The sequence below is a fragment of the Cucumis sativus genome, chromosome 6, assembly GCF_000004075.3.
Source record: "Cucumis sativus cultivar 9930 chromosome 6, Cucumber_9930_V3, whole genome shotgun sequence".
Classification (NCBI taxonomy): domain Eukaryota; kingdom Viridiplantae; phylum Streptophyta; class Magnoliopsida; order Cucurbitales; family Cucurbitaceae; genus Cucumis; species Cucumis sativus.
Genome location: NC_026660.2, coordinates 6,696,575 through 6,708,764, shown reverse-complemented (window position 1 = coordinate 6,708,764; position 12,190 = coordinate 6,696,575). Strand labels below are relative to the sequence as shown.

At 30.3% G+C, this 12,190-nt stretch overlaps 2 protein-coding genes across 4 annotated transcripts; one reads left to right on the top strand and one right to left on the bottom strand.

The window, feature by feature from the left end:
- Positions 1–5,011: 5,011 nt before the first annotated feature.
- On the bottom strand, positions 5,012–6,550 carry LOC101215113 (protein CURVATURE THYLAKOID 1B, chloroplastic). Its single transcript, XM_004140480.3, has 6 exons — positions 6,137–6,550; positions 5,937–6,049; positions 5,766–5,852; positions 5,582–5,644; positions 5,440–5,477; positions 5,012–5,303 (listed from the first exon to the last, which is right to left on the bottom strand). The coding sequence occupies exons 1-6, from the start codon at positions 6,303–6,305 to the stop codon at positions 5,246–5,248; spliced, it is 528 nt and encodes a 175-aa protein (XP_004140528.1). The 5' UTR covers positions 6,306–6,550; the 3' UTR covers positions 5,012–5,245.
- Positions 6,551–8,662: 2,112 nt separating this feature from the next.
- On the top strand, positions 8,663–11,639 carry LOC101215358 (28 kDa ribonucleoprotein, chloroplastic). Of its 3 annotated transcripts, none has more exons than XM_011658519.2 (5): positions 8,663–9,130; positions 10,166–10,267; positions 10,349–10,654; positions 10,740–10,801; positions 11,181–11,639. In XM_011658519.2, the coding sequence occupies exons 1-4, from the start codon at positions 8,735–8,737 to the stop codon at positions 10,794–10,796; spliced, it is 861 nt and encodes a 286-aa protein (XP_011656821.1). In that variant the 5' UTR covers positions 8,663–8,734; the 3' UTR covers positions 10,797–10,801; positions 11,181–11,639. The 3 variants fall into 3 exon arrangements, with proteins under 3 accessions (XP_011656821.1, XP_011656820.1, XP_004140529.1); XM_011658518.2 differs by having other exon boundaries at positions 10,740–10,819; XM_004140481.3 differs by lacking the exon at positions 11,181–11,639 and having other exon boundaries at positions 10,740–11,158.
- The last annotated feature ends 551 nt before the right edge of the window (positions 11,640–12,190 follow it).

Here is a 12,190-nt window from a genome sequence, read left to right as displayed (position 1 = left end):
ACTTACATTTTCTTAACTACCTGTGGTCTTGGTGTCATCACCATAAACTTTCATTTAGCCCACTAATAAGTTAATGGAATTATGCAACAATGTATGCACTATCTCGTAATGAGTTTGGTTTCATCACCATGAGCCTTCACATAACTCACTAAAAGTTAATGGGATCATTCAACAAAATGTTCGATTTCACTACTAACTCGAGTCAAAGAGTAAAATGGTTGTTTCATCATTCAAGTAAAAGTCAAGCTGTGACCAAAAGTCAACATTTTGCCTTTTTACCATTTCCCCTCCTTGTCTAATTTCGACCTTTCAAGCTTGAATCCATATTTGTTTTCCAAAATCCTAATCACATTTGAATCTATAGTCGGTCAAAGTTTTACTTTTCAAAGTCAAAAGTTAACCCTATGACTGTTGACTAAAGCCTATAATAGGTAAAAGTAAATTTTATCTTGCACCATGCGTCCTCAACTATCCACTCGATTTTATCCTTGAAATGAGAGATTTATTGAACTAGCTAAAGGCAAATTTAATATACTACCTAATAGTTTGAAGATGGGTAAGAAAACTCCTAACATTTATTTTTAACCTATCCAGAACAAGGTATTTAATAATTGGGGCAACCATTGACAATCCAACTACTTTTATATATATATATAAAACAAAGACTTGGATCTCATTAACACCCAAGAAACTTAAAATTTTTCCTTGTGGAATTGTAGCCCCCAAGTCATTTTCATAAAAATGCGTAGTTCTTGCCAAAGGTCTAGCTTAAGACTTTTGCAGTGGTTTAGTTCCAATTCAAAAGTTTGAGATTCTTATTGTAAATCGGGAAAATTAACAAAAGGTGTGGACCTTATGACATCTTTTTCCTACATTTATAAATGAAGTTTATATCAATTTAAATCTTAGATTAATAATTGTATCAATTTAAATCTTTAACTCTGAGAGTTATATCATTTTTAACTCTAGCTAACTAATAACAGTATTAATCTAGACCATCAATTTTTACAAGTGTATCAATTTAAACCATATCAATTTAAACCATAGACTTATATGGATGAAATTGATACATTTACGAAAGTTTAAGATTTAAATTGATATAATTATTAATTTAGGATTATTTAAATTGATACATAATTATAAGTTTAGAGTTTAAATTAATACAAAATTCATAAATATAAATTGATATTTATCTTTATAAATATTTTTAGAATTTTTTGTCATTTAAAATAAATTTTCCCGTTGAAATTGGGTTTTTTCTTTTACAAGATACTTTGACATTTTAAAAAATGAAAAATAGAGAACTGAAATTTAGAAGGACGTAACATGCATACATACATATATACATATATAAATGAAATAGGGTCTTTTTGACTTAATTCAATTCATTTGAGTAAAGATAAAAGGTACAAATTCTCATAACATATAGATATATATATATAAAAAAAAAACGTACTTAATTTTAAAAAGTGAAAATAAAAAATCAAACACTTACAAAACGAACAAAAAAAAAATAGTTTAAAATTTTGTTTAAATTTTTGTCATTCTTGTATGGAATTTAGTTAATAGAAAACTATTGAAAATATTTCTAAAATATAAGAAAAAATGTATATTGTATTAAATAATATATACTCACAAACTTTATGAATATGAAATAATAGTAAAATATATCAATATAAATCATTTATATAATATAATTTTTTGTTAATACTTCTTTAAAGATTTTGGTTCATTATGTTAAAAAAAAAAATGCATTTTTCTTTGATAAAAGACCTTGTTTTAATTGTCTAAAAAAATATTTTTCAAAAAATCATTTTTATTTAAACATTTTTTAAATAATTTAATTTTTTTAAAAAAAACACTAGTTCGTTTGAAAAAGTACATTTTATATACAAGTTCGTTTTATTTGTTACACTTTTATAGTGTTTCAACATCGTTAAAATATTACATTTAGTTGTACCGAACTAATCATTTCATAATTGCATTCTAAAAAATGCTTTTGAATGTTAAATTTTTTGTGTTTATTTTTAACACGTGGTTAATTAAGTTAGATGTTAAAGTTGGTCATCGTGATTAGTTGAGAAGTTCGTCATGAAATACAATAAGTAAAAGTGATCATTAGAGTTGACCGCTAGAATTGATTAACAAAGGGTAGTAGTTGCCGGGTGACAACCATGGTGGAAGTGAGTTGTGAAATTAGTGAGAGCGAGTGTTTTGGCAATTCTATATATCATACAAGCTAGAGAAAAATTAGCCATACATCGAAAACTCTTTTTTAAAATGTTAGTGTTTTTTTCTTCTTTCAAGTTTTAATATGATCTCCTCAACGGTAAATAAATTGGTAGCCAACATGAAGATCGAGGTCCTAGATCCAAATTTGACTATTTCAAATTGTACTAAAAAAATATGTATGTATTAAAATTGATAGTAAAATTGAGTTTTCATCCACACGACACAGTGTTGAAACGAGAAGAATGCTCTCACCACCCTAGCCATGACATGTAGCCTAGATATGGCACATTATATTAATTGGTTAGTAGTATATTTAAGAAAATTTGACTTTTATACAAAAATCTTACTTGGACGTAAATTAAAAATTAAGCTCCTCATACATCCATTATGAACTTACACCATATAATATTTAATGGATTGAAGAGATAAAAAGAATTAAAAGAAATTATCTAATTGATTGAAGTTTATAATTTCTACGACATCTCAACCGTGGTTCACTATAAGAATTTTGGGTTATTCCAATGTAGTAAAAGACGTCGGCGAAAGAGACGTCAGAAAAAAGAAACTTTCCGATGTTGTAAATTAAGCGTCAACCTAAAGGACTAGTCCTAACGTCCGAGAAAGATAAATTAATATTTAAATCTTACATTTTTCTCGATGTAATACACATAAACGTCGAAAATGTGGTTTTCATTCCCAACATCATGTTGGGAAAAGATGAATTAAAATTTAATTCTTTGCATTTTCCACAACGCAAAAATAGGTTAAAGTAACCGTATGTGACGACTCTTCCATCATCTGCCCCATTATTTCATATCTATATGGGTTGTATTTATTTCTTTTATGGTCAATTTTTAAAAATTGGAAGAATCGTTTATATATCGCTTTCTATGCATGCGTGTTAGGTGGGTTACTCTTTTAGTTTTTTTTTTTTTTTTTGGATGAATATGTGTGTTTGATTTATGAGTTTTAAATAGATATTTCTAGTTTCTAGATTTATAAGAATAGACTCATTTAGAAGACCGCTTAAATAACTTTATACTTTTATTTTAAACAATAATATGACATTTTAATTCTAGATACATTTTGAAAACTCGAGAACCAAATGAGTATATCGTTATAAACGTGGAGACTAAAAATGTCTATTTTTAAAACTTAGTGGTCAAAAGCACATATTCATCAAATTTTTGGAGACTAAAAATGTAGTTTTTACTTCTTTTTTTAATACAACTATTCGTGGGAACGAGACAATCTTCCACTTTTAAGATGAAAAATGTCATGACAACCATTGGTAATCTCATTTTAGTTTTCAAGTGTTTTAATTTGTTATACTAAATAAATTTTATTTTATTGAGTTCTCACGTCTATTTTAGATGATGGTTATTTGTAAAGTTTCTAAGTAAAGTAAACAAATAAAAGTGAATTCGTTAGAATAGATGTTCCGAGCTTCTTCTTTTTTTTTTTTTTGTTCCTACAATATATATATATAGTACCTTGTTTACAATTTATAAATTGCAATGATATATAGTTTCCTTATTTGTGTGATACATACATGTTGGGTACAACACAATAGGTTTTTTTGGTACATTCTAACTCAACGCTTAAATGTTGATTTAATGCTTTGATTGGACAATCAATATGGCCATCCGACTCTCAAATTAAATCTTACCTTAAAAACCAATCACAATATCTTAAAGCAAAATATTTAAAAATAAAAACAAATAATTGAAGAACTATCATCGATCATAAATAGTTGCATAGAGGGAAAATAACAAATGCATTGGAAAATGTAATTAAAGTTTTATATTCACTAGATAATTAAAAAAATAGGATGATAACAATATTTATTGGCATGAACCTTTTTAGTTGGGAAACTAAAAGCAAATCAATGAGGATTTACGTCCAAAGTAGATAAAATCATATCATGGTTGAGATTCAAAATTCGGTCTAAAACAAATTTAATATGTTATATATTAGATTAAAATGACGTGTTTATATAAATATTTAGATAATTTTTTTTAAATGAAATTTTGCTATAAATATCTTTAAAAAAATATATAAGAATGTTTAAATAAGCTATAGATTATTTTATTATATTTAATATTGTTAAAAAAATAAAAAAGATGGTATGAAATATGATAAATAATTATATAAGAAAAAGAGCACCCTATTCTCTTAAATAAATAAAAACCACTTTTTTATTTCCCAATTAATTTGAAACATATTATTGTTTTATTATATTGGGCCAAAGTCTCCAACCACAAGGCCCATCAATGCTTTAGGTTTTAGCCAAACTAACATTATTTATAATCTATAGTTTATGAGTAGGAGGAGAGTGACTGTTCACTCGAACCAGCCTATAGTGTATAAATTTTAATGGAGTCGAGTTATTTATGATCAACCTATAAAGTAAACGAGCTAAACATACCTAACGTATTATTGGTGTGTCAATGAAGAAAAATTAAGAGAGATCATCATTTTTCTTGAATTTTGAATGTGTTTCTTTTGTTGCTTACGATTTAAAATATAAAATTTTTTATATAGGTTTAGACGTTTGTAATTGTATCATTTAAGTGATCTCTCTACTAACTTATTTAAATTATGTTTAAGAAAAATAACAATTACATTGTTTCCTTGAGAAAACAAAGTTCAAAAGGAAAACATCACCGAACAATCAATCTTATACAATACACACTAAAAGGGTGTAGTCCCTAGGTGGCTTGAAAAAGTGTTTGTGTAAAATTGGAATAATTGGAGAGCAATATAAGAGGTAGCTAGGTAGTAAAAGGAAAGCACATAAAGATTGGGATATTGATCAGTTAGGGCAATTACATAAGAGATAATATATGAAGAGAACAAAAAAGGGTGGGTAAAAAGAAGAGTTACAATTTTTTCATGCAAATATAGTTGCAATAATGCAATGCAAAAACAGCAATTAATTAATTATATTTTTTTTATTATTCAATAATTAAATCCCCTCTCTGAACACACACAACAACATCAATACTCTTCTTTAGCTGCTCCCTATTATCTCACTGTAAGTTTCCTTTAGTTTCTGCAATAATGCTTCCCTATAAAAATTTATCAAAATGTATTTTTTTTTAAAATCAAACAACAATATAATAAATAAATAAACATCTTCAATATAATATAATCATGGTGTTTAATTAAAAAAAAAAAAAAAGGTGTGTTATTAGAACTTATTACCTGTCTGGTCTGAAAATCAGATTCTTGTATGCAAACCACTGCACATATAATTATACACAAAATGCAAATATGGCCATTAAACTAAATTGTATGCTATAAATTTAGAAGTATATAATTGGGATTAAATTATGTAGAAACTTACCCCAGTGTAGCCAATTCCCACAAGCTCAAGCAGGCCAGGAACTAGAGGAAGCCTATCAATTGCCTGCAGATATATATAAAAATAGATTAATGTACAAATTTTGCAAAATTTAATATAAGACCCTTATTTTATGCTCTTGATCAACTATACTTATTTACAACTCATACAGAATCAAAATGCTTACGGAGACAACGCCAGCGGAGGCCCAAAGGGCCACAAAGCCGGAGACAGCAAGTGAGCTCACAGCATACTTATCTTCAACCTTATCCCACTGAACCAAAACAAAATCCAACCCATTAATAATAATGTAATTAACTTTTCTTTTTCGTCTTTCAAAAAAACAAATCTGGCATACAGCTTCTTGAACTTTTTTGACAATTTCAGGCATCTCCGCCAGCTCCCCGGCCGCCACTTCAGCTGGGACTTCTCCGGTCGCCATCCCCATCACATTGCGAGCAATCTTCCGACCTATAATCCGTACAAAATCAATATAGTTAACTTAAGATCTGCTAAATTTAAATGATATATTAATATATATAGTAGAATAATTCTCACAATAGGCAGTGGACTTCCAAGGGCGGATCTGGGACAAGGGAGTAGGGGGTGAGGGGAGAGTGGGGAGCGGGACGGTGGATGACGGGGAAGCGGATTGTCGAGGGGCCTTAGAATCGAGGAGGGTGGAGGAGGAAGAGAGAGCAAATGTGGATGAAGAAGAAGAAGCCATTGATGAATGCCTCACACACTCAAAATATTCACGCACAAGAAGAAGGTAATTTCTGCAAGAAAGAAAGTGAAGATTTTGGTGTTGGGGTTTTTTTCCTTTTGTTTTGTAGACAGGTGTTTATGTGTTTTGGTTTATTTCCCTTTTTTGGAGATGGTTTTTGGTGTGTTGGGTTATATAAATTGTGTTAAAGTTATGAAGATAGAGAGCCACTCATTTCACAATCAATTTGGATAATGCTATGAGAGTTGAGGAAATGAGAGAGGATTGAAATGGATAGTGTTTGATTGGATAAAAGGGTTTTGTAATAACACACTCAATGCTTAGCTTATGGATAAATATCTTCTCTTTTCTCTCTCTCTCTCTCTCTCTCTCTCTATAGTTTTCTCCTTATTCCAGAGAAAAAATAAAATACACATTTACCTTTCATTCCTTCATGGCTCTTGTTTTTATTTATTTATTCCTTTTTCCAACCATATAAAAATATAATGACTAACAAAAAAACAAGTGTTTTTTCCTTTTTCTTTCTTTTTTTTTTGTTAAAGAAAATAATATTTACAATATTAAAATATAATTTAATAACTTTATTAGTTTTTTTTATAAAAAGATAAAATTGAGCTACTATCAAAGCTTGTAACGAACAGGTGATGGCTTAAAAACTTTGGTCAAGGGTCATTCAAGTAAAATAGTGAAAGGAGGGTGCAACTCAGTTATTCCTCTCGACTTATTAGTCTTTAATCTCAAGGGCAACTTAACCTTCCATCTTGTCTACTCCTTGTATAAGCCTTCATTCTCTCCTCTAACTTTGAAAAACGAGCATGTTACGTTCAATCCAAAAACTCTTCTATCTTAGCTTTCTTAATCATAAATACATAATTATATCATCATATATACGAGTTAATTCATATTCTTCTTACATTAAAATTTGTTGATCACTGTTGTGCTTTTTGACTGGACTTAAGTATCAAATTGCTTGTGACCGCCATCACCCATACTGATACATAACTATTTCTCTTAATTTGCAAGTCATCGATCTCTTCCTCGAATGGAAATTCAACGTTGATAACAGGTGAAGCTCAGTTGATCTTCCCTCATAATGTAGTTTCCAATCAGTATATTGTCTTTATGTAAATTTGGTACCAAAGTAAAAAACAATCTAGTCCTTGTATTGTTATTTTATTAGGAAAAATGTAACTACTATTCTCTTTTTCTTTTTAAATTTGATTTAAGTGACACTTTAGTTTCTTAGTTTCCAAATGAGAATTAAAGAAAATGAAAATTGTATTAGATGACAAAAAAATTTCTTTTTAAAAAAATCGTTGATAGAATCTATTTTTTGCATATTGTAAATTTAACAAATGTGAAGATAATATGCTTTTAAATTTAATAGTTTTGAAAATTTGAAAATATAAGTGTCATGGATTCTATTATCATAAAATTTGTAAACTTTTCTAAATAAAATCTGTCTGATACCAACTTTTAGTTAGTAATTAATTAACACAAAAAAAAAACTAAACTTTTCTCATTGATATATGTGATGACAACTATAAACTAACATCAAAACCAATGTTATGATAGCCAACAATATAATGACAGACATATGATGAAGTTTAAAACGAATATAATACATATGTTAGTATACATGTAACGTGTAACATATTGACACGATGTTGATCTCCAACTAATATTGTAGACATAATTGCTAACAGCATTTCTAGTTCAACCTATAAAATAAATTATTAGAATAATTGAAACAAAAGGTTGATTAAAATTGATTTGTACAAAGATTATTCTTAGACTACACAATATTATTTTAAATCTACTATTTTTTTAAATGTCTACCATCTACCAAAATTTCATAAAAAACTATGGAGGTTGAAGGAATACTCAAACGTGCTTGAAAAGAGTTTAGAATTAATTTAACTAAATATGTTTTGAGTATTGATGTGTTTGTCTTCCAAGTAGAGGTGAGTATCGATAAGTCAGAGTCGGTTTTCCAATCAAACCACTACCAAACAAATGATGGTCAATTACAAGCTGGTCGTTTAAGTTAGTTGAAGTTTTTGAAAAAATTTTAAAGTGTTGTCAGTTTGTATTTTTTTTCAAATCAACACCGATCAAACCTCTCCTTATCTTTGATCAAACACCTTGAGTTTCAATCAACTCTATTTTAAGTCACCCATTATTCCAAGAGTAAGAAAAAGTGTCGAACAAACCACGACGTCGGTTAACACCTTTCACCTATTCTAAGTCTAATTTGATTCTTCTTTTTATTTTTGTGTCATATGACATTTCAAACATTGAGACGGATTATATTTCTTCCGGTTTATGACCCGACCCGGTTTTAATCCGTCAATGGCGCTATCCAAAGCTAATCCATACGCCCACGGTGGGAGAGAAAGAGGAAACGAAGCTTCTTCTTCATCTCCGCCATGGCTAACCTTGCGACCTCCTTAACCTTCTCTTCTTCTTCTTCTCCTTCTCCTTCTCTATGGATCCTCAAACATAAATCTCCAAGTTACTGTACATTCAAACAACTGCACTCTTTCCATTCATCCTTTCACTTCGACTACACGAAGCTCGTTTCCCTAAGGCATAACCATGGGGAAAGGTTTCCAGTGCTTTTCACTGTTCTTGACAATGAATCTGCGCTTACGGAGGAGGCCATTGTGGAAGGTGATGTTAAGAGCGAAGGCAGCCTTTCAAATCAGGAAGTGAAAAAGCTAGCACGTCCTTGTGAGCTATACGTTTGTAATTTGCCGAGGAGTTGCGACATTGCGGAGCTGGTTGAGATGTTTAAACCTTATGGCACAGTCTTGGCTGCTGAGGTAGATACGATTTTTTGTTTTTTGTTTTCCTTCCGCGTCTTTGTGGTTTGCTCATTCGTTTTAGTTTTCCAGAACAATATATTTACTTCTATTTCTGTATGGAATTTCCTTAAATGATTAGTTTGAAAGTTAGAGTAAATTGAACTGGAATTCAGAAAGCATTTCCCCGAATTTGGAATTTTGAATGCTGTCATAATCATTATTCTTGATATGCAGTCCTCAATTTGCTCATCTGCCTTTGTTGAGCATTTTTTTTTTCCTTTTTCTTTCTTGGATTGTACATTGTTCTTGGAGATTGAAGTCAATACACAACGAAATCAATAACCCACTTATTGTTGATAAAAACATTAGACCAAATTAGTTAACTACACTAAACAACAAAATTGAATTGAAATTCAGAAGGCATTATCCGAATTTGGAAGTTTGAATGTTGTTATGGAGTTGGCAAACAAAGAAAACAGAAAAACATAAACAATAGAGTCGATTCACTAAACAGTTTTACTAGAGAGAATAATTCAAGAGATGCCTCTAGGATTAGAGAGTTTATACTAGTGCGCATTTTAAACTCTAGAGACAAAAGCGTAGATAACCAAAAGATGATAAATATATAAATAATTTAGTTTTGAGGGGTTTGCCCCAAACTCTCACTATGGCACGTTGCCCATGGACCTTGATTTGCTAGCGAGATTCTGTACTTGGTCATTCGAAGCACTATAGAAATAAATTTACGAAATTCCAACTGTTATTATAATTGTTATTCTTGAAAGGCAGGCCTCAATTTGCATATCTGCCTTGAGTAAAATGGAATGTGTTTGAGCATTGGTTTTTTCTCTTCCTCCCTCTTGCACTGTACACTGTTCTTGAAGATGGAAGTTAATAATACACAACAAAATCACAAAACCCACTTTTTGTTGACAAAAACAGTAAACCAAATTAGTTAACTGCACTAAACAACAGAATGATCTCCAATAGTTTTTTATATTTCTTTTCATGTTTTGAATGGTATTGATTTGTTTCTCCATAACTTGGACTCAGGTTTCTCGGAATCCAGAGACAGGCATAAGCAAAGGATGTGGCTATGTCACAATGGGTTCAATAAACTCGGCTAAAGTTTCAATTACAGCATTAGATGGTTCTGTTAGTGTCAAATTAAGTATAAGTTTGTTTTAATCTTAGCTTATTCAGTATCATTCAAAGATAAAATTTATTATTTTGAAGGATGTTGGGGGACGTGAAATGCGCGTTAGATTTGCAGTTGATATGAATTCCAAAAAGAGGAACCTTAATAACTTGCATTCATCACCCAAGAAGAATATAATATATGAAAGTCCTTACAAAGTGTATGTTGGAAATCTTTCGTGGGATGTCAAACCTGGAGACCTGAGGAACCTTTTTAGCAGATTTGGAACTGTGGTCAGTGCAAAAGTTTTGAACGATCGTAGAGCTGGAAAAAGCCGCGTTTACGGGTTTCTATCGTTTTCTTCAGCTGCAGAGCGTGATGCATCGATTTCTTTGGATGGAACAGTAAAATTCTCTCTCTATATCCTTTGGAGTTCGACTTTGGAATTCCATTTTTGTTGTTTTGACCCTTTCCTCTCTTTCATTGTAGGAGTACAACAACAGGAAGCTTGTTGTTAGAGAAGGTTTGGAAAGGAGCGAATCTTAAATGCAGTTAGTCTTCTTGCACAAGTTAGAAAGAAATCTCATCTTGTTTAATTGTTTTAAATCAATTATGAGTTTGATCTAGCTATATTAGAATCTTGCAAAGTTTTGTTTTGAGGGTGTTAAAATCTATCATAAGGAATATTCAATCATAAATAGCAGCCATTCTTAGATTCATTGCATAGAAGTCTCTACTTTGGATTTTCTTGGCCGGTAGTTTTGTATTAAATTTGATTATTGTTTAACAAGAGTGGGCTAGTTAATCGGTTTCTGCTACTTGTAATTCTCTTGAGCAGCCATCCTTCTATAAATTGACTGATTCTTTTGATCATTTGTATATGAATAAAAAGTCACTCTTTGAGATCATTTCTTTATTTTAACTTTGAAGGCCAACTAAAGTAATGAACACTACGGAAGAATTATTCAGAAACTTCCTCTGCAAAGGTAACAATGATGGTAAGAGTCTTCATCTTGTCGACTAGGAAAATCTCCTTCATCCCAAGGAGAAAGAAGGGCTCGGCTGAAACGATCGGAATAGAGCCCTCCAAGCAAAATGAATTTGGCGTTATCAATGTGAGAAAATTACTAAGGAACCACGCCTCTCGCAAGAAATATCCCTTATTATATATATATATATATATATATATATTAATCTTTTATCTTTTTCTTAGGGAAGAAGGGACTACTTGGTGCATTTTGGATTGGATTTTTAAGTATTTATAAACATTTTTTTTTTAAACACATAGAAAGTCAATTTAAGCATATACGAAATGGTAGGACTGAAATGTAAGAATTTGAAGTACTCTTCCATTGCTTTTTCAATGTGTCCTAATGGGTTTTAGCTCTCTCTCCTCGCTCCAACGTAGAAACTGATTTTACTTTATGATTTGCTTTGGAAAGCCGCTGTCAAGAAAAAAAGATACAGTTTTTTTTAGGAACAATTTATAGGGATTTTATCAAATAGTGGGACACTTAAATTCTATAGACTGAACTCTAATTTTCTTTAAACCAAAATTTAAGAATCAACCTTGAAAAGATCCTAAGTTTAGATTTAGATTGCACATTTTGGTTTGCAGTGCTCGAGTAAAAAAAGAGTGGAGAAGATACAAGTGAGATAGAGAAAAAAAGAATGTTGTGGAAAGATTGAAAAAAAAAATGATTTATTTTGATTGAGATTCATGATTTTGAAATTCATGAGGTCAATCCATGTTAATGAAGATTAATGAGTTTTGGCTAGAACTTGTGATTTTTTTAGTAAATGGTCCGTTTTTAATTTTTTCGATAGATTGACTACTAATGCATGTGTGTGATGTGTTCGTATTTACAATGAAAACCCATTTAATCTCGAGGAATTGTGTATAAAATTATTAACAAAATGTTTACACACACATTTTGGGA